The sequence below is a fragment of the Stegodyphus dumicola genome, chromosome X1 (assembly GCF_044657685.1).
Source record: "Stegodyphus dumicola isolate Sdum_Otavi_A_Nest chromosome X1, ASM4465768v1".
In the NCBI taxonomy this organism is placed as follows: Eukaryota; Metazoa; Arthropoda; class Arachnida; order Araneae; family Eresidae; genus Stegodyphus; species Stegodyphus dumicola.
This window is the reverse complement of record NC_140780.1, coordinates 205,994,109-206,015,833: the sequence shown is the minus strand read 5'-3', so window position 1 is coordinate 206,015,833 and position 21,725 is coordinate 205,994,109. Positions and strand designations below refer to the sequence as shown.

The 21,725-nt window shown below is 32.2% G+C and overlaps 1 protein-coding gene across 4 annotated transcripts in view; it reads right to left on the bottom strand.

The window, feature by feature from the left end:
• Positions 1 to 21,725, bottom strand: part of LOC118188979 (gamma-aminobutyric acid receptor subunit beta-like) — a 122,527-nt gene that overhangs the window by 87,736 nt on the left and 13,066 nt on the right. The window contains exon 1 of one of the 4 annotated variants that reach the window (XM_085808303.1): positions 15,389 to 15,403. The exons of 1 other annotated variant lie outside the window; for it this stretch is intronic. Coding sequence is in view for 1 of the 3 variants with exons in the window: in XM_035359508.2 (XP_035215399.1) it covers positions 11,289 to 11,344 (56 nt within the window). In the remaining 2 variants the exon portion in view is untranslated. Of the gene's footprint in view, positions 1 to 11,288; positions 11,445 to 15,388; positions 15,404 to 21,725 lie in introns of those variants that run through there. 2 more of the 4 variants (XM_035359508.2, XM_035359523.2) reach the window with 2 other exon arrangements.

Below are 21,725 nucleotides of genomic sequence, written 5' to 3'. Positions count from 1 at the left end.
TCAAACTTTTTAAAATAAAAAAAAAAATGTCGGTGCATACAAATTTAAAAAAGACTACACAGCAAAGTTTTTGCATAATTTAGGCTTTAGCAGACTGCCAGATTAAAAATTGAAATTATTTAATTTACGATTGAGATGAAAAGCGCATTTCTATCAAAACATGAAGTATTTTATATATCACAGATATTCTCAGCCGACGTGAGATTTTACGGTTTCGAACGGAGGCATTTTGTTTTAGGAGAAATTATTAAATTCGGGTTCAATTATAATATTAATTATTTAGCAGAGTCTCACAGTCAGATGTTAATAGAAAGAGATGGACTAAAAGGTGTACCTCTAAATACTTTTTTCGTTCTTTTCGCCCCTATAGTTAATGCCTTATTATACCTTAATTTCGAGCCCCTTCTCTTTTTTACCTGAGACAAGTGTCTCAATCCTAGTCTTGTCACAGCTAGACCGTCATGGAGACTTCAGTAGCAAGTCTGAATACATCATTGTATTGTGCTTAGGTTGGGGTAATAAAACCGATGGTGATAAGTTTCATTCTTTGTTACTACAAACAGTGTATTTCGCCCTATTCGGTTGTCAAAATATTTTGCCCCTTTCACCTCTTCTCAATATGTCCCAGAATGGTATTTCTGCTGAAAAATCATGTTTCATTCAAGTAGTAGACTCCAAATAATATGTAAGATTGAAAATTTTAAATATTTTATATTAGCATATTATAAGACTATTCCAAAATTTAAGGTTTATTACATTTAGTAAATATATAGTATTCATATATTTATTAATACATTAAATAAATATAGGTTTCATACATATGTTACTATACTGAACACATAGAAATAATGAAACATTTCTATTGATTTCACTTCATGATGTTTACGTGTTTAATTTTTTAACGCTTTTTAAGACTTTTGGAATACGTGATTTCAATCATGCCATAGGTAGTCTTTGCCCTGAGACTTTCCCTGTAGCTTAAGTCTACTGAGTTAAAATAAAATAATTTCTTCGAAACCGTGAAATTCTTCATCCTTCTATGGAACACCCTTTTTCTTATATAAAAAGTACATATAGTAACATTTAAGACTGCCCGTCTGGCAGTCTTAAATGTTACTATATGTACTTTTGATCTGATTCTGGCATGAGAGTTATCAAAAACAGCCATGACAGTAGCAGCATCCGCAAAATATGAAATAAATTCAGAATACTAAAAATATCATCAAACAACATTTTTAAAAACCATGATGACGCGTTATCGTAGTCTTTAGTTTAATACTCAGATTGTAGCAATTGTATGAAAATTGGGCATCAATGACACATACTACAAACAACTTTCCACTTGTTTAGAAGTATCTGTATATTCTATACTAATCAAAACATAGAAAATAATGAATAATTAATTCGGTGCTTTCGGAAAAAGCGCCGATAAGATTATTCTAGTTCATAGTTTCCATACTCTCTATCCCCTCCCTCCCAAAATCCTGTCCAGTTCATATATTTTACATAACTTTTACGGTTAAAATATTCTTATTTTAACATATCTTATAAATTTACAGAAATGTCGTTATTTTTAGATGGCAATTAAATAAGTATAAAAAAGAGATTACCGTTGTTTAATACTTATTTGAAACACGTATTTTCTAGAAAAATATTTTAATAATGCAAAGATTACCTGATGTTTCTGAAAACGTACTTATTACGTCTTGATACAAAACTATTACATGAAAACACCGCGGAAGATAGATAGATGAAATATTTATCATTGTCTTTTCTCGATACAAAACTATTTCATGAAATAACCGCGGAAGATAGGAATGTGAAATATTTATCATTAGGTAGTTCTGCTGTTTTTATAGTTTTTCTACCATATAGCAGATACATTAGAGGATTGTAAGCGAGAAAGAGTAACGAACTGGTGTGTGTAACAGGAAAATTTAAATGTGTTTTGTGGTATTATTGAGGCATTGACAACACATTGCTTTCAAATACCCGAAATTTGTGGATTTAAATTGAAAAATGATCTTATATTTTACCTAATGGCAATATTCTTGGCGACTGAGATTAAAATGCTTTATTTCGAACAGTGTTGCCAATTCTTAATTTCAAATTGCCGATTTTCTTTAAACAAAATCTTTAAATTTGTACAAAATATGAAATAAATAAATAAATAAATAAATAAATAAAAATTCGGATTTCTAGGTGCCCTTGTTCGAGCGACCTACGTGTATTAAAAATTTGGTGGCTGTAGGTATCGTCGTTTCCCCACAATGTGAGGAACATATATACATACATGCCCACAGATTCTTTGTTATTTGAATTTTTTAATAATTAGAATAATAACTTTAAATAATTAAAGTAATTTAATCGCAATCAAATTTGGCAGCGGCAATTTGAAAAGTGATACGGGCATAAAAGTGATACAGACAAAGAGTGCGTTTCGAGACTAATAACACCTCTGGTATTTAAAAAAAATCAAAAAATTATAATTTTAAGGTATAAAAATTATTTATTGTATTCTTATGTAAAATAAATAATTACTAGCTAATACTGACACAGTTTACAAATTCTTTAATTAACGAGTCATTGCTATAAAAATTGTGATTCTTAACGTCAGTGTGTAGGATTGCACATTCTTCGGTAACATAAACTCTGCTAAACCCTGCTAAGGAACCTGGCGACTTCTCGCATAGGCGTAAAGAATACCAGCACAGAAGAAGGGTAAAAATAACCCTTTATTATTCATCAAACTGTGAACAGAAAAGGCACGTACTTCGTGCTTACAATAACACCGACAACTTGAGGTGGAACTTAAGAATCATTACACAATGAATTCAAAAGATAAAGAGTAGTGCTGGACTAACAGTTAAAGTTAATGCTAACTAGGCTGACTCAAGAATTTACTCAGCGTTATACATATTAAATGGCCAAAAGGTGTATCAGCAACTCCACGTAAAGGGGTTATTACATCTAGCGACGGTCCCTGCTAGAAGGGACATTTCCGAGAAACGAGATTCTGGTAGCACTGGTTTAAACGGGAGGATTCCTAGAAAAAACAGCTCCGCTGCAAGCGAAGTCCCGCCTAGCTACGGAAATGATGTCCCGGCTACGCGGGATGTTGAAACTTCCCCGAAAGCGTTTCGTCTGCAGCTCTGTCCCGGAAGAGGTCAACCAATCAGACGAAAGTTCTGCTTCTGAAGGATCACGTGATCCCAATCTGAGCGATAATCGATTACTGTTTGGCTGTCGTAAAAATGATAACCTAACTACGTAGGTTTCGTGAAAATGTGCGGGTTCTGAGAATTGTCCCTTTCGAAGTCTAGTCCCGCGTAGCGGAAACATATGTGATTGGGATTTTACAGCAAGGCCAAACTCTTAACGTGCTCTGGCTAGCGAAAACACGCTCTGTATAAACTACAAGGCTCATCCGTTTAAATACTCACTTCACTTAACTTTAAATTGCATCCTGGCAAGGAAATGCGAGGTGAAACTAAAAGGTTCAGGAAAGGATCAAACTTAAAATAATTTGTTATGAAAAATAAAGAAAACTCTACAATTGTGATATTTAGCATTGCATTTCATTGGCCATTGCTCCTTAATTAGGACAGTATGATGACATTCCTGCTCGAAAGCAATCATCAAGATATTCACTTGTAAGTCGAGATCTGTACTTTCATTTTATGATACTGGTTGCAGAGAAAAATGATTCACACCAGTATATGAAACCAAAAATTAATTTTCTCTTGTATGATGTTATTTTCAGAACAGGAACTTGTTTCTGTCAACTATATTTCAGAAGATACATTGTATTTTAAGACAATAACATTTTGAAGGTCCAAAATTTCTAGAATTAGTTCTTCTGTTTTTGCTTGAGTAAACTCTGCAATGTATGTTGCGATTTCGTTTACATTTACTTGGCAAGTAAAAGGATAGCTGAAAATGATGACCATTGAGTCGATAATATTAAACTGTTGAAATCGCTTTATCGTTTTGAAACTGGTCTTGAAGTAATTAAAGGTTGGTAACAAACGAGGCAAGTCAATTTCAGCTTTAACTGTCAATTTTTTTGCCATGTTTGGGAAATGCACAAGTGGATAGGATACAACACCTGCAGATAGGATATCTACAAAACCAGTTTGGCTTTAAAGACTTAACAGATCCTATTATCTTCGCGGTGTGGTGGTCTGCACGCTGGGCGCGTATTCCAGAGGTCCGAGGTTCGATTCCCGGAAAAGGCGTTGCTCATTTTTTACCTTTCCTGCTTCCAAAATACCTAATGTCTCTACAGTGGCGCCCGAACTAAAAGGGTAATGGATGATGATTCTCCATACCCAGGATTTGGCGAATGGGTCCCCTAAAAATACCCCAATTGCCCTTTAAAAGGGGGAGTATATAAGGTATTTCTCCTGCCTTCTTGATATGCCTTCGTGGTGTGGTGGTCAGCACGCTGGGCGCGTATTCCAGAGGTCCGCGGTTCGATTGCCGGCGATAGCGTTGCTAATTTTTCAAGTCTCCTCCTCCCAATTAACCTAATGTCTCTACAAGCTTCCTATGTATGATACAGTGACTAGACATAAAATTTGAAAATTGCTTATCTTTCTTGCAGAGGGCACTAAATTCAATAATACTACCAGCCACTGTTAATGATTTTTAGTATTACTGGATACTCCAGCAGTCGTTATCGCCAACAGTATGTAGTTATCGCAATAGTAAATGTAGTTTTTCTCTGGTTGAAGTTACGAGAAATTTAGAATATTTTAACAATTTACGCTTTTCTTGCAGGCTTATGTCTTCATTTATTCAAATTTCAGAATTAATGTTTCTAGGCGGTATAAATATTGTGCTTTGTTTTAGCCGACCTGCCACTTCATGATTACAATCAAAACCGATTCTTTCCTCGCATTTTCTTCAGTTTACAGTTACCAATTTTTTTTCTTTCAAAAACTGTTAATATACGGTAATGCTTAGAAACTTCAGGAATTTTTATAACTCTCTGTGAATATAATGTATGTATCCTAAGCGGAGAATTTTGAAGGTGCAAACCGTAAAAGATAGGATACAGAAGTTGCACTTTCGCCTCCCATCAGCTGGGTTTTGAGAAGGAACCCTCACTCATTTATAGTGCCTCTACAGAACTTTGTTAACATTAAGATAAGGAAATTCTGCTATTCGGAAGTCCAGTGCGGTAGGAAAATTAAAAAAACTGTGTCTCACTGGTACAGGCACTTAGGATTGGAAATTTTCGGTCAAACTCATTTTATTAAAGCACTGCACACTTTGAATGATAAAGCCACAGTCTACGATACGTTAAACAGATGAACTACGAAAAGCTTTGATAGGTATAAGGAGGATCTTTTGGTACTGAAGAATCAGTCTTTCGCAATCTGAGTTTAATAAGCGGCGGCGATGGGTTTAATAAACGGCAATTTTTATATTTATTAGTACGTATTGCTTTGGTTCCTAGAAATTAGAAAGTAATAAGTAGCTGACTTTCTTAATTAGTGATTAATTAAGCAGCGATTATTGTACACACTTTGTGGGATAGTGTTGAATGCTATTTCTGTGAATTCAAAAGCAAGGCTGTTGTTTAATTCGAAACAGGACATTTCAGTTTCTCTGTCTCATCAATTACCGTATATTCTCGCGTATAGCGTGCACTTTTAATACAAAAAATAAAATCGAAATCATACGGGCGAGTTATATACCGGATATTAAAAAATGATAGATTTAAAAGTAGAAAAAGAGGGGCATACATAAGTTAGATTTCTACATTTACCTAAATGCTGATGCTGCGTATTTAAAAGAAATAACATACTTGACGGATAAAAACTTTCATTATCGGATAACATAAAAAGTCCATCATATTCCTCTTCCGTTATATCTTCAAGCACATCATCGAATCCTGTTTCATCTTCACCATCACTGTCACTCTGATCCATGAATAAATAATCATCTTTCGTTCCATCTAGACTGTTAGATATACCACATTTTTTAAATCGCTTTTGAATTATGTCACGTTTTAATTCATTCCGTAGTTTTATTATCCACTCACACACTAGACTAGTATGGTGCATTTTGCCTCCTTTTGTAAATGTTTTTTCCACCTTCTAATATCCACGCATTCCATTGTCGTTTTCAATATTTTTTGAATGGTTTATTGATTGGCACATTTAAAGGCTAAACTAATGGCATTAATCAGCCTATAATAACTGCCTTGTCTATGTTACACTCTTTCAACAATTCCTTTGTATTATCCGTTTGATGGGATATGAGCATGTCACAAACTAAAAGACTTTCTGGATTCTTTAAGACAACAAGACCATTTTACAAAACATATCTTATCCACAATTTCACACCATATTCGTCCATCCACACTTTCTCGTGAAGATGAAGAAAAACACCATTTGGGAAATTACATTTCTGAATCGACTTTCTTTTAAAAATAACCATGGTGGTTTTAAAATAACTAATAATACCTGTACTCTCCGATAAGCAGGAAAGCATTACAATGAAGTGAGAGTTTTCGTAACCTGTTGTTTTTATTGAACAGTTTTTGTTTCTTTTACATAAATTGTTTTATTTCCTATCACATCAAACATTACTGGAGTTTCACCTATATTTCAATATGTGAAAGTGAATAATTTTTTGACTTCGTAGGTCGATAACATACTTATAGAAATTTATCAGTTTGTTGTCCAAATTTTTAGAAGCCTTTGCGAAACTGTTGTTTTTCCTCGTAGTGGTGTTAATTGATTCCACCAATTCAAAGTTGCTTTAATGTTTTCCCTTTCACTTACATTCATTTTTGTCTACTATTTATTAGTATGTAGTAGAAGGGAAATAAAAGTACATTGTTTGTTGTTACAATTAATCCATTCTGGGCTATTTTCTAGGAACCAGTTTGCAACACCTTCTTCTAGGATAGGCCATTTCACGTGAAGCACACACTGTTTGGCCCATTAATTTCATTTTTGTTCCACACCCGTATGAAGCTTTCATTAACACCAAACATACTTGCTGCAGCACGATTTCCAGTTTCTTTCGCAAACTGAATGACTTCGCATTTCAAACCAGCACTGTGTTTGTTTCGTTTCGAGGGAGCCATATTTACTACTGAAAGGAACACTAAATCAATTCTATTTCAACTACAGTAAATGCAATTTACCAAAGCCTACGATATTCACTTCAAAATCACGGTTTTAAATAAGTACAGAAAGAGAAAACATCTGACTCATAATTCTGCAAGTTCTTTCGGGTTGGAAGTGTATTCTTACCCCAAATTATGTCCCCCTTTCTTGAAAACCTAGAATAACTATCTTGTGCACATCTGCATTGAGTATAACCTACCCTCTTTGCAGAATTATTTACTCCCTCAAGCATTTCTCCCACTCAATATTTGTTACCCTAATTGCTTGTCAGTTCAGAATACGAGAGTTAGAAAGTCTGGGGAAAATCTTGAATGAATGACTTCAAAAGGTAACAATATCGCGCGTGTTTCTTTCAGGTTTCTTCGTAAAGAAAGGGGCGCGCATTATGCAGCGAATATACTTTAAAAAAATGTAGTTTGAAATTAGAGGTGGGCGTTATACACCGCTGCGCGTTATACATCGGAATATACATTATGTAGTTTCTTTTGTAGCTAACATTTAGCCTATTTTTCAAGAACTTCACTTATTTTACTGTTATAAAGATGAAAATGTTTGAAAGAGTTTACACACTGCACCACGTGGATGTAATTAGCACAGATATCCTTCCTCTTTCCTTTATTGTTTGTCTAATGAACATAATTACACCAGATTATACAGTTAAATAATTGCATACAATACTAAAAACGTAATTAAATAATATCATGCTGCGGAAAACAAGCAGACATAAATTTTTGTTTAGTCATCCGTGAAAATATTTTATGCAGTTTCTCTCTAGTATTCCTTTACTGTACGGCTGTCAGTAGACTTATATTCTTCCAGAGGAAACATATTTGTGAAAAACCGAAAGTGAATCTATTATACTGTAGTTTCGAACAGGATCTGATATCTGCTGCACAATATTCCGGTCATTTCTTTCAAAATATGGCAGGTGCACGTCTCATAAAACTAACCGCTACAGTAGCTTCAAGTAGCATTGTAGATTTGATAAGCTTATCACAGCTCAGCATGTCCTAGTGCATCATGCAAGGCTTATGTCCCACCCCCTGCACTGGAAATGTGGTACTACTTGGAATGTACCCCGTAGAGAAAGGGCTGAGAAGAAATTGGAAAGAACAGGCATAAGCATTTAAATTTAATCCCGGAACGCAGGGACTGAAATAACGGGACCGAAAAGTCGGGCTCGAAATGTCTTAGACAGCGTTTAATTACACCACATTTTTGAATTTCTTTATTTGATTAATTTATTCACTGTATTTACGCTGAAATATAAAAAAGAACAAGAACACTCCCTTTTTATTTCAGCTTTTACACTGGAAAGTTCTAGACTTGTATCCCAAAATATATCCCACCTTATGCAATGTTCTTTAAAGTATTGATCTGCCGCTTACATATTATAGTTTCCGGTATATTTCGTGCATTGCAAAGACATACTTTCCAGTAAATGTGACATGTACTTAACTCTTTCTGAAAACCTGTTTTCATAAGTATGTTCATTTTACCAGCTATCACAGAGGTGGCTTTCCTAATTTTGAAGGAGGAAATATGGTATTAAATAAAAGAAATTTGTAACACAAATTTGAAATAAGAAGTTTTTTGCACTTTTAAATATTGTTAAGGCAAAAAATGATTGAAGTAAAGTAGAAAACTAAAAATAATTAAGAGGGCAAACGCATAGTACATAGTTTTTTTTTTTTTTTTTTTTTTTTTTTTTTTTTTTTTATGATGATCATTTTTCCAAGTAAAAGTTCTCCATTTGATTCATAGTTGTTTTTTCCTAAATGTTAAATAAACGACAGGAATTTTACATTTCTGAATGAGAAAAATATTACGTTAAGTGGGTTAATTTCGAAATGCAGAAATTATAAATTAAAATAACACGTACAAATATGAATTAGAATTTATAGAATATAAAGTTATAAATTAATTACTATATTTAGGGCTTAATTTCTAAAATTAGAAGTGCCGAAGCCCTATGAAAGACCGTCAGCAAAGAGGAACAAAGTAAATAAATAAATAAAATGACTATTAAAATCATTAATAATTTAAAAATTAAATAGTTAATTATTATCAAATTATTTAATAATTATTTAATTAATATTAGTAATTAATATTTATCGATTATTTAATAAAATATAAATTTAATAAATAATTTAAATAATATTTAAATAAATAAATAAATAAAGATTAAAATATTTAAATAATTAAAATTAAATAAAATGTAAAGAGATATACTAAAATTTAATGTAATTTTATTGCAAAAAATAAAATTTTCGAAATCAAATTTCTACTAAAATTGTTGTTCAGTTGCATAAAAGAAGCGCCGGAGCATTCTTATTTAGGGCTCCAGTGCGCTCCGGCTAGAATTATGATTTATTCTAAAAACTAAGAAGTACCGGTGCAATTTAAGCTCTGAGTATATTTGAATAATACTGATATCTTTATAAATGATATTTCGTCGAATAAAATATTCTCAAGCTAATAAATGTACCTGTATCTCTGCTAGTTTGAAAACCTATGCTTCCATATTTCCAAAAGGTTAGACTGAGCTAAATTCCTTCGTTAAAGCGAAACCATGATGAAGCAGTAAATTCTCTAATAAAAAAGAAACTGTTAATCCAGAAACAACAGAACATTTTTACCATTAATGATTACGAATTATTTTAGTATAAGTAAACAATTTACTTTAAACTAATTCATGGCCTATATTATTTAATTTTATGGGTTTACATTTAATAGATTTTAGCACGAAATTAATGTTTAAAAACATTTTCTAAGCCCTTTTCCAATGACCAAGGAAGTATTCGAAATTTGATGGTAACAGTTTCAGGTCAGAAAAGTTTCAAATTAAAATTTACAACTAACCGGAATCATTTCTTGAAAAGACTCTGAGTAACATTATCTAACTGAAGATAAAATGCTGCATGATCGTTTTCGATACATTTTCATTCCACTAGTCTTTGTTCCTTTCTGGATTGATTCTAAATTACAGAATTGAAATGAGGTAGATAAATCAACAAATAGCTGTGGTAAATCATTTGAAACCTTGAATTTTGCAAGCAAATGATAGCATAAATTGTAAAAATGAATAAAATATATTGAAAGAATATTGAATTAGTGCGGGCCGAAATTGATTTTTAAAATTCAGATCATTTTTCTTGGGAAAGATGAGTTTTAAAGGCTTTGTAGTTATGTAAGAAATTTCATTAATCTATTGCCATTTCGAAGACTAAAATAAAATAAACACTAACTGTTACTAACGGTTACAATCCGCTTAAAAATTACAGTCAAAATATTTGATTGTCATTTCAGCGCATTTTCAATACTTTAACAATTTTCTTGTCTAATTTCAATTAAATGTGAATACTGCATTAGTATTTATAATCACGTATTTCTTCATTAAAGATTGAAAAATAAACTAAAATCACTTTTCTCAGTTTGAGAAATTGTAGCAAATTATTATGTTAAAAAATATACTGGAATGTTAAAAAAATGTTAATGGTAAATTTTAATGTTTCATTGCTTTTCAGGTGTTTTTATTTAAAGTTAAGCATCTTAATTTTAAACTCTTTTACATTAAACAGCTGTATTATACATGCTATGCTCTTGTTACGTGTAAATATTTTTTTTAACCAACATAAAGATAAAGTGAACACATGATGTTTTATGCTTTCGTGCAATTTCTTTTTTTAAATCCCCCATTATCTATAATCTTGATTTGCATTTTTATTATAACTGAAATTTACCTATATTATATAGATAGCGAACGTAAAATTATTTCAGAAAACTTATTAAAACTAAAGAAAAATAAACTTAATGTTAAAAATAATATGTACAACAAGTCTAGGAAATTAAACTTTTGTTTATTCTCGTGACAAATCTATGAAATCTTTACGTAATTCAAAGTTGATAAATTTCGAAAAGTACTCAGAAAAATAAATAAAAATGAAATTTTAAGCGCAACATCACAGTGAAGCCGAAATAAAAATTCTAGTGTGTGCTTTGCATTTGTTTTGAAAAGTTTCTTGAAGTAATAGAAATCGAAACCGTTTTTCTTTTTGCTAGAAATTATAGTTTTTGAATACATATCTATCTTATACAACATGTACACTAACATGAAAAAAAAAAGTCAACTTAACTTACCCAATATTGAAAAAGAAACATAGAAAAATTATCCGACGTATGAAACTTTTCAACATTTTCGCTTTCTTCTTGACAAGGAGGACATACCTTTAAGTTGTGCCGAAGATAGAAACAGAAGCTTTTCAGCGCTACCCCCAACGCATGCGCGAGAAAATGACATTTGCGCTGCGTGATACTGTCTAATTGCTATGGCAATAGACTTTCGTTCTCCAAAGGCTTTTATTCCCTTGTGGTTACAAGTACGGTTGTACAGTAAAATTCATTATTAAAGATTTAATGAAAAATGTGGGTGGACCCAAATTATGCCATGATTTCGTGATCTATTGTGCTTCAGGAAAGATATTTTTTTTATTTTGGAATGTAAAACAAAACTCTTTAAGCATATTGTTTTCAAATACTATTTTATCAAGGCATGTCATTTTTAACAACTTTCTCTTTCAATTGAGATGGAATTTAGCACTACATGAATTACAATTAACATCATATAATTAAAAAGTAAGCATTTACAGCTTGTGAAACATTAAGATAAATCTAAAGTAAAAACAGAAATAAACAGAAAAGCATTCGAATTGTTGCAGACAGTAATTCTTCAGAAAGAAGAAGGCGGATTGAAAGAGCAGAAGGGTGTACGAAGAGAAAAGGTGCTTTTACATATAAAATATTTGTCACCTTCAAATTTGAGAAAGACCCCGTTTAGTTACAGAGTCTGAAGTATATTTACTTTTATGTAATAATAAGAGTATTCTTACAGTAATAACAAATATAAAATTTACTATTAAAAGCAAATAACTGTCTTAAAGTATAAGGGAGTTTAAGATGAAATTACAACAAAATGCCAGTTTTTGTTTTTGATTATCCAGACTGATTTAATATACTAACATCTTCTCTCGATGCGAATTCAAATCATGCATTTTATAACTATTAACGTATGAATATTTAATGTATATATCTATTACATCCTCAACTTTAAATAAATTGAAGTTTTTGATAAAAGAAAAAAGGACTTCCTAAATTCCCTACCAATTAAACTCATACATTGGAATTCCAATATTTCTAAAAAAGTAATTGCTAACACCATTATCAACCAGATTCTGAGAATTAAAATTGTTTACACTATTGTTAAAGACATTAATCAAGAAATTCCACATCTTAAAAATACATTTATTCGTAATACCGCTTAATTTTACTAACCACCTCAAAAATTATAAATTAGGTCGTTTAAATTGTTATTATTACTTATATCATTTACATAAACCAAATTTTAAGGAATTTAACGTATATAATTTGAAATATCCTTGTAAATTTGTAAATAGTTCTTCTATCTCCAGCTAACAAATGGCCATTTCCAGTCCCGTTATACGCCAAAAGACATTTTATTTGTTACTCAACCATTTTCCTTTTCAATAACTTTTTTTTTAACTCCCCATTACTCACATGAACTTTTATCATAAATCCTTTTTACATATATTTAAAACGTTTTTCACACATTTATTTTCACTCTTACTTTTTCATAAATTGTTAATTTATTTACTTCTATTAATTTAAATTATTTTTAAAAAATTAAAACCGTAATAAAAAAACGAATTTTATATATTTTGATCAGAATTTTATAAATTTCTTTCCACTCCTTTCACACTTATTTTTGAAACTTAATTTTATTGTTATTTTTTCTGAAAATTACTTTTTTAAGAAGTAATTTTTAGTATTTCTTTTATTGTTCTGTGATTAATAAATTTTACACTTAGTTTAAAATCTCCAGTTTCATTTTTCAATTTTACACGCTGGGTCTTTACACCTTATCTCGGTTCTTGCTTTCTTATTATTTCAATTCAGTCAAACTTCTCGCCTACCACTCAATTCGACTGTAAAATCTAAACAGCATTCCCGAGTATTTCGAGGAGGATAGTCATGTGCTTTGATTTGCAGCATTTAGGTTTTGTTTTCCTTGTTATATTTCTTTCAATTAATTAAATTTCATTGATTGATTCAATTTTATTTATTGATCTCAATTTTAGGCATATTGTCTTTCTCAATTTTTATTTTAATTATTATTCCTTTTTCCATTTTTGGTTACAAGCTTTCCATTTTCGAATTTTTTGGTTCCCCCCCCCCCTCAATTTGGAAACATTTCTGCATTTATCATTTTTAAAAATTCTTACTTATTTTACTTTTGGTAAATATCTTCTAAAGAAATTCATCTCCTCAAATTTTGACTTGAAATATCTTTTCTTTTGATTTATAATAACTGCTTTTGATTTGCAAAGGTTTTTAGCAGTTCTACCTTTCCTGTTTGAAATTTATTTAATATTATTTCGTATATTGGATTTGATTTATTCAATGATAGTTTTGGCTTCTTATCGAGAATTCTTTTCATAATGTGTATTTTTGCAGTAATTTTTTTTTTTTTTTTTTTTTTTTTTTTTTTTTTTTTTTTTTTGAGTTACGTCGGAGTAGATTTTATCTTGGTGACTAATTCAAATTAAAAATTGTTTTTTTAAAAGTTTTACTTTATTGGATTTTTAATGGACCTTAATTTAATAGTTTTTATTTAATTAATTTTCATTTAGTATTTTCTTTTATTTCTTTTGAAATTTTTCAAGAATTAGAAGTCATTCAGGTATCATCCAAAAACGTGGCTTTGTTGAAAATTCTTCGGTTGCTCCTTGAAAAAGGCCGAGGAATTTTCAAAAACAATTTTATATTAATTTCATTATGTTACATTTATTGTACTATTTTATTGAATTGTTTTTGTTTCAATTTTGATGTGTTTACTTTTGGTTACACTATTAATCCCTTTCTTGATTTAATTTGTGATTTGATTTTCATCTTTTTATGATACGTAAATGAATCAAAATGAGACTTGTAATTAATAAGAATCAGACTAATTACTTATACATTTCTACTTAACATTAAACAGCCCTGATCAATATAGTGCTCCTGTCTGCTGTGTTGTTGGATTCGAGTTCGAATTCCGGAAAAAGCATGGATGTTTTTAAGTATAAAGTGTCTATCCGATATGGGGGCACTCAAAATACACAGCGGCCAACAGTTTTCTAGAGTGCTTTGGGACTAGGGGACGAGGGGTGGAAGACATGGACCTTATAAGAAATAGACTAACCCAGTGGGCGGGGCGCGCGTCACCGACATGTCGGCAAGAAAGAGTAGGGACGTTCTGGTTTACTTTAACATTGAAACCTATGGCGTTTGTATCACATAACTCTTTTTAATTATTAAATGTGATACGTTGTATAGTGAAGATATTATGAAAGCCACAGTTTTTTCCAAATAGGATTTAATATATCTCATTAAAGCACTTTTTACTGCATTTCGCGCATTTTTTTCACGCGTAATTCTTGTACAAATTTCTTTACTTTGGTAAAACGGTAAAAACTCTAAGCACAAAATTTATGAACTTAATTTTGCGTAAAAATAAAGTAAAATTAAATAAGATTGATAGTACGTGATGCTTTGAAATAAATAAGGTAAAATTAAACAAAGTCTGATAATTTTTTTTTTAATTTAATGAAAATTTTCAGGCAGTGATTTTCCAAACTATAATAACATTACAAAACGATCATGTTTATTTGATTATATGATCACTAAATTGTTAACATTAAAGTGGATTAGTTATTTTAATAATTCATAAAATTCGGAGCATAAAATATTCTAAGCGTAATGAAGGGGAAAAAAGATAAAATAAAGACAATAAATTGTGCTATAATACTCATCTATAATTTTAAAAAAGCAGCACAATTTAGAATTTTAAACAAAACTTTCAAAATTTCGTTTTTAAATATTTTAGTACTTTTTACTTATTTACACCAATGAAAAGCATAAAAATTGCAAAAGAAAATTGCTTGTTTGAAATTTTCTATTAGTTCAGATTTAAAATATTATTTTCTAAAAGAAGTAGTTACAAATTTCCTTACAGCATAGGAAAAGCTAAAAAAAATATCCAGCCCTGAAAGCATGCAATAGCTTTGTAATTATTTGAAACGTTAATTATGCTTGATAAATATGCTAAAGTTTTAAAAATCAATCTCAATTTCAAAAATAAAAATATATAGAAATTCTAATTTGTGAAATGAGGCGCTACATACAGCTTTTTCTTGATAATTATACACGCTGACAACCAGTGTTAAATTTCTGCAAGTCGTCCCTACTCCTCCGGATGTGATCAAGGTGACAGCCGGCAACGCCTCAGATGAGGGAGAAAACCCATTTGGGTTAGTCTATTTCTTATAAGGTCCATGGTGGAAGAACCTCAGAACCGTCCCTCAGGCATTCTTCATTAACACGGAGACGGAACTGGGCAAGTCGTTCTGTCACCTATATGGTGTTCAAAGTTCATGACAACGACGAACATTATCTTGCGCTGTTTGCTATGACAAAATTCATGTACTTGTTCTGATTAGGTCAAACAAGTGAGATAAGCCACAAAAACAACTTAACACTAAAGTTTTCAGTTTGGATGTTTCAGTGACTCTGCACATAATTTTCCTTTTTTTCTGAGTTTCTCACGATAATTCTTTTATGTTTTGTATCTTTTGGTTCTGTATAACTGTTTTTATACTGACTTACAAGTATTAAAATGGTCTAATTACATGTATCGGATACGAAAGATTGTCTAAAAACAACTGGTCAGAGACTCGACAAGTAGAATTACGACTGGTCGAAAGAAGGGATTGATCGATTATTCCTCGAATAAAGGTAAACTAAAAAGAGAGCATGTGCACGCGATGATAAAATTTATGCAATTTGTGCTACACTGGATTTTAGACAGCGGCATCTGAGACTGTAGTTAGAAATTGCTTTTGTTATGTAATCGAACGCATTCTGTGTAATACAGAACCACCATTGGAAATGTTTTTTTCCTCAAAGGGAAAGTATGTAGTCTTACGTTTTTTTATTACTGTGGGAAAAAGCACTAGTAGCTGTTGAACTTGCGAAAAGCCGAAGAATGCATGCAACTGTCGTGCTTTTATAACTATGAGAAATGGACAGCATTACATTATCATCTCTAAAGATCATTCAAGATATGAGATATTTTTGCTTCCACCTTGGAAGTTTTGAAGCCGACGTTGTCAGGTTTGACGCTAAAATAATCAGAAGAGAAGAAGATAACAGTGAAAACAATAATGGAACAAGATATTCAAATTTCATAGCCACGGAAGAAGAGAAAATTAGAGAAAGACAGAGTTGAACGAAAGAAGCGTTGGAAAAGCAGGAAGGAAATGAATATACTTGTATTTTATTAGAAGCCTTATTCACAGACTCAGCTTCCAAGATACAGACTCAGCTTCCAAGATGTCATTTTAGTAAATGCTTAGTATTTTCTCCGTCCTTTTTTATTTTGTATTTTATTATGTGTTTAGCAATTCACCTCTCCAGTAAGTTTGTAAAGGGAAATTTTTGTGGTGTAGATAAAATTTAACACACTTTTCCATCAGACAATGCTTCGACCAGAATTTTTTTAAATGATTTGGTTTTCTATCAGCTATAACATCGATCAAGAGTATATAAATAGGTAAGATATAACAACTGTTAATTTTTATAAACCAATTTAATGCACTTATGTATGAATCAAAATGAGAAGTTGTTCTAAATCTCAAAAATTCCGCAGATATGTATCTACAAGAAAATCTCAAAAATTCCGAAAATATGTGTCTACAAGATGGGAAGTTTTGAAACTATAAATGCAATTTTAACTAATCCATATTAAAATGTCATACAGAAAAACAAAAAGATTTCTTTGGCTTATTTCTTGATCAATCAGGCAAGTAAAGAGGTATTATTAAATACCTGAACAGGAATTTAGAAACATTATTCTATAATCTTATTTTAACCTCATTTTGAATTTCATATATTAAAAGGAAACTAAACGTTATTACAACTTAACGTTATAACGTCAAACAGTACATTTACAAATTCGACTAAGTCGGTCTACAAGTATCAATTAGTAACCTTATACATTTAGAGGGCACGAACACTTGGCTCTCACTCTCAGTTCTAAATAAAGAACTCTCAAAAGTAAATTCTTTACCCCGGGAAATTTCACCCTATTTCAAAAAGAATACTAATCTTTGGCAACAGTTGAGTTAACAGTTCTGAACCAGTCACCGCAGCGTCAAACAACAAAGCAGCTGATATTAATACTGAAGCAGCAGTTAATCAAGTCAATCAATCATTTTTGCGCTCTCTGGTTAAGTTATTTTACTTAATCTCTAAAACTACACATTTATAGAGCGGATGGGTGTAAACGGAAAAGAGGCCGGTAGAAAGAAAACAGGTGGCTAAGTTCTTAGAAAAGTCAAATATTCTATGTGTATGCCCAAGAAACGCATCAGATATTCGCTTTATATATGAATATACAGAATATGATTAACAGAAATGATTTCTCTTTCATACCTTCCGCATATTATGTATATATATATGCAGCTAGACGTGCAATTCAGTTTTTTAAATCACTTCATGAAAATAATTTATTTACTTTAAATTTCCCTATTATCAATACAAATAAAATTTATGTGCATGCTCTCTTTCTGTTTAGCTAAAATGGGAAATTGTCCACATCTTTATTAGTTGTTTAGTTTGCCATTCAAGATTAAGGCCAAAGGAATATTCTCTTTTGAAAATTAATAACACTTAATACGCAATGATGTTACTTTTATACTTTTAATAAGTGATAATGTTAATACAGGCATGTTGCGCTCATGCAGCGAACACATCTTGTCCAGGGTCGAAGGGAAATGAAGGTATTGAAGGAGTTCATTTGCAGCTGCGTGCTATATGATTTGCGGGCCTGTCAACAGCCACAGCGAGCTGTCGAATTTGTCAGGCATTTGGAGAGGATGCTGAGGATGAATGCATCGCCAACCAGTGGTTCCAAAAGTTTAGTCCGGATATTTGAAGATGCTTTTGGATGCTTTATGATACTTCGTGAGAATCAGAAATGCTTTCTGATGAACTTCGCAATAGGTGACCGCAGGATGACGAGGATCTGAAGGCAGCCATAGAGAAGAACGCTAGCGAAACGTACGGTGAACTTACCGAACGCTTCCAGGTTTCTAAGGAAACAGTCAGACTTCCATGCACAGCATAGAGACAATGCATAAATTGAGCAAATGGTACCCTACAGCCTACACATTATCGGCAGCCAACAAGGAGTAGCAGCCTTAAAATTAGGCAAATTTATGTTGGGCGTAGCGTTTAATCAAAAGTCGGTAGAAGTTTGATTAAAATCTCGGTAGAGCTTTCATTAAAATCTTCGCCCAACTGCTGTTTGGGTGATTTTTTTTTATCAGAGTGCTTCTTTTCTCTCTTGAACGATAACCTGTTTATCGTTGGTATCTCGCCACCGCAACACATCTATATTTGATCGAATGCTTACAAACGAAAACAATGGGTTGGGTATGACATTCCCAGGTGTACCATATATTGGTTGTCACTACGTGACTCTCTGCCTCAAAATGCAAGACTACCTCTGCACCCATGCGAGATCATGCTCTGTCTGGTGGACTAGTCTCCAAGTGGTGCATTACAAGCTACTACCACCATCACTAAGGTCCTATACTCGCAGTAGTCGCAACGGTGTAACTTGCTTTGAGGCAGAAGGAGTCAGCGCTCATTAATCACAAGGTTGTGCTGTATCTCCTCGACAGTGCGACATGAGACAAGTACAACCAGGGATAACATCCAGGAACTTGCTTGGGAGATACTGTGTTCGCCAGATATTGCACCGATAAAATACCATCAGTTTCATTCCCTGGACAACCATATTCATAGTAAATTATTCTAAAATGAAGCAGACAGCCACAGACTTCTTCGCGTAGAAGACACCGGAGTTTTGTCGCAAAGGTTTCGGACGAAGATGTCCACTTTCAACCGGTGGATGTTCAGCCTAAAAGGGAAATAGTGTACTTTTAGCTGAAAATTCTCTCCCCCCCCTCAAAAAAAAATATGGAAACAGGAGCAAGTAACCAGACACCTAGCAAATTTAGCCTGGACTTAGCAGTTTTCCTTATCTCTAAGTTGTTCATACGCACAACTGTTCCCGAATGCCCTATTTCTTTAGTTTGATTGCCCATTTGGTGATAACTCGCTAGACTTAGCGAATTAGTTGACAGCACTTCTTTCTTCGATACAGCAATCAATCTACATTTTCCTTTTGTCTTAAATGAAATTACTCAGGAAGAGTATGCAATTTATGTGAATTCGAACGCGTTTAGAATAAATAATAGTTTATAATTAAAGTGAAAGAAAAAACCGTATTTTTTCTATACTGTTACAAGCAAGAAATTACCCATCAATGGTGAGATAAAATTCATTTGGATTTGAGATTGATAAAAAGTAAATTATAACTTAAATTTAAAACAAAATTTTTTTCACAAAGATTCACTTAAGTTTGAGATAAAGTGATACCTCACATAGTCTGGCTAATTGGTTTTTTCATAATCCCAGGCTGTTTGAAACGGGAGTAAATGAAAAACTAAATTCGTGCAAAAAATTATAATAGGTTCCCTACCCCCTACAAAAATATCTTTTGTTGTCCTGGTTTTAAACAAATAAAAGACAATTTATAAATTTAAATGCCTATTTAAAATTCAAATGTCTTTATTTTAAAAATGCACATTTATCGCAGTTCACTATTTGTTGTCTAAAAATTGCAGTGTCGATGGCTTTAGATATTTCTTTGGCCTTTTCTTTTCAGACATTTTTCTGTAACAACAAATTGTATCATTTATATTTTGGCGAAATGGAAAGCTACGTTCAGCTTTGGAATCCATTTTCATAACATGATTTCTCACAGTCAGTCCAGATATTTTTTATAGTTGTTCAACCGTTAATACTGATAATACTGATAGTCGTTCAACTGCTGTCCGGTGATAGGGGTTAAAAGTTCAAGGACGAAAGGCCTGACTATAGGTAACATTCATACGCATCAGAGAACCCCACAAAAAAACTGAAACATGTATGATATTGCATAATCTTAAAAGCAAGAGATTTGGTTATATGACGAAAAAAAAGATCACTAATGAATTCTAATAATTTTCTGTACTATTTTTTTGGAATTTATTTTTATTTTAGTTAATTAAATTTAGTTGTTTTTGAAATTTTTCATACAGATTACATGCGTTGAGTACGGACTAATCCAAGTTGAACTATGCAAGGTATTGCTGTACATAGATGTGTAAATAATCCTCTTTCATAATCTTTATTAAAAGTAATTAGTTTATTCAGCAAGCTTCAATTTAAAATTTTTGATATATTATTTTTAAAAAGAATTAAACAACGGCAAAGCTTTCAAATTTTATTTTTAAAGGGCGGTAATTATAATTTGACGAACTGAAACCAGGCGTTCTAAAAATGGTTTCATTGATACGTGTGATGACTTCTGATTATTATTTTAAATTAAAACGAACTATCCAGCCGTACACGTATGGCAAATCGATAGATTTTTTTATCATTTAACTCAGTCTCATATTTGATGCTCCCACTTTAAATAGAGAAACTACATTCAGTAGCAGTAAGTTAGTTCTATTCGTGATATAGATCTTCCATTGTGCCAGAGAAGTGAGGCATGCATCACGGTCCGGTATCGCAATTTCAAATTCCTTCTTTAATGACGAGTGCTGTTTGTTTCTCTTCTCATTTGTAAGTTTCTGCTGTACTAAACACAATAAAACATATTTTGTTTCACCGTTTGTGTCCTTTTCTTCCTGACCCCGTGTCGCCACCACCGCCCCAGGAAAGCGCTTTCGACCACGCATTCCCATGAGACTTCCCATCGTCCAGATTCCCTCCACCTCTCCCGAAAATCTGTCAACGCTTTATTGATACATCCTGTGTACTATTTATCCCCTAGGGTTCGAGATCTAGTGGGAACCGACTTGGAGTTTTGGAAGTTCCTCTAATGCAGGAAGGATTCCTTTTTACTGTATCGATGTTCCACAAATACTCCTGAGAATGAAAGAGGGTGAAGCGAATCAAAACGTGTTTCAGAACCCTTGCTGTGAGATAAACCACAAAAATCCCCATTCAAATATTTTCTTTTACCGGGGACAGAATTTGGAACCAATTAACATGTTTAATAGTTTTATCCATTAAACAGTGAATCACTAGATGCATTTAAATTGTTTCAGGGAATTTAAACTTAGCTCAAAACTTTTCCCTGTTCATTAATTTGATAGTATTGGGTGGTTATAATTAAACTTTTCTACAAACGGCATCCCACGGCGCAAAAGGTAAATGGAACGCAACGAAGCCCCGTATATGGGCCACACACGAAATGCGCCCGCGGAACTTCAAAAAAAATTTAGCTCCAAAATGTCCACTAGAGGGCACCTCCCCCCCGGGAAAACATGAAATTCAGCGCAATAAACGGAATACAACGGACCAAAACGTAATACAGAACAATATGAACATTTATTGACTAGT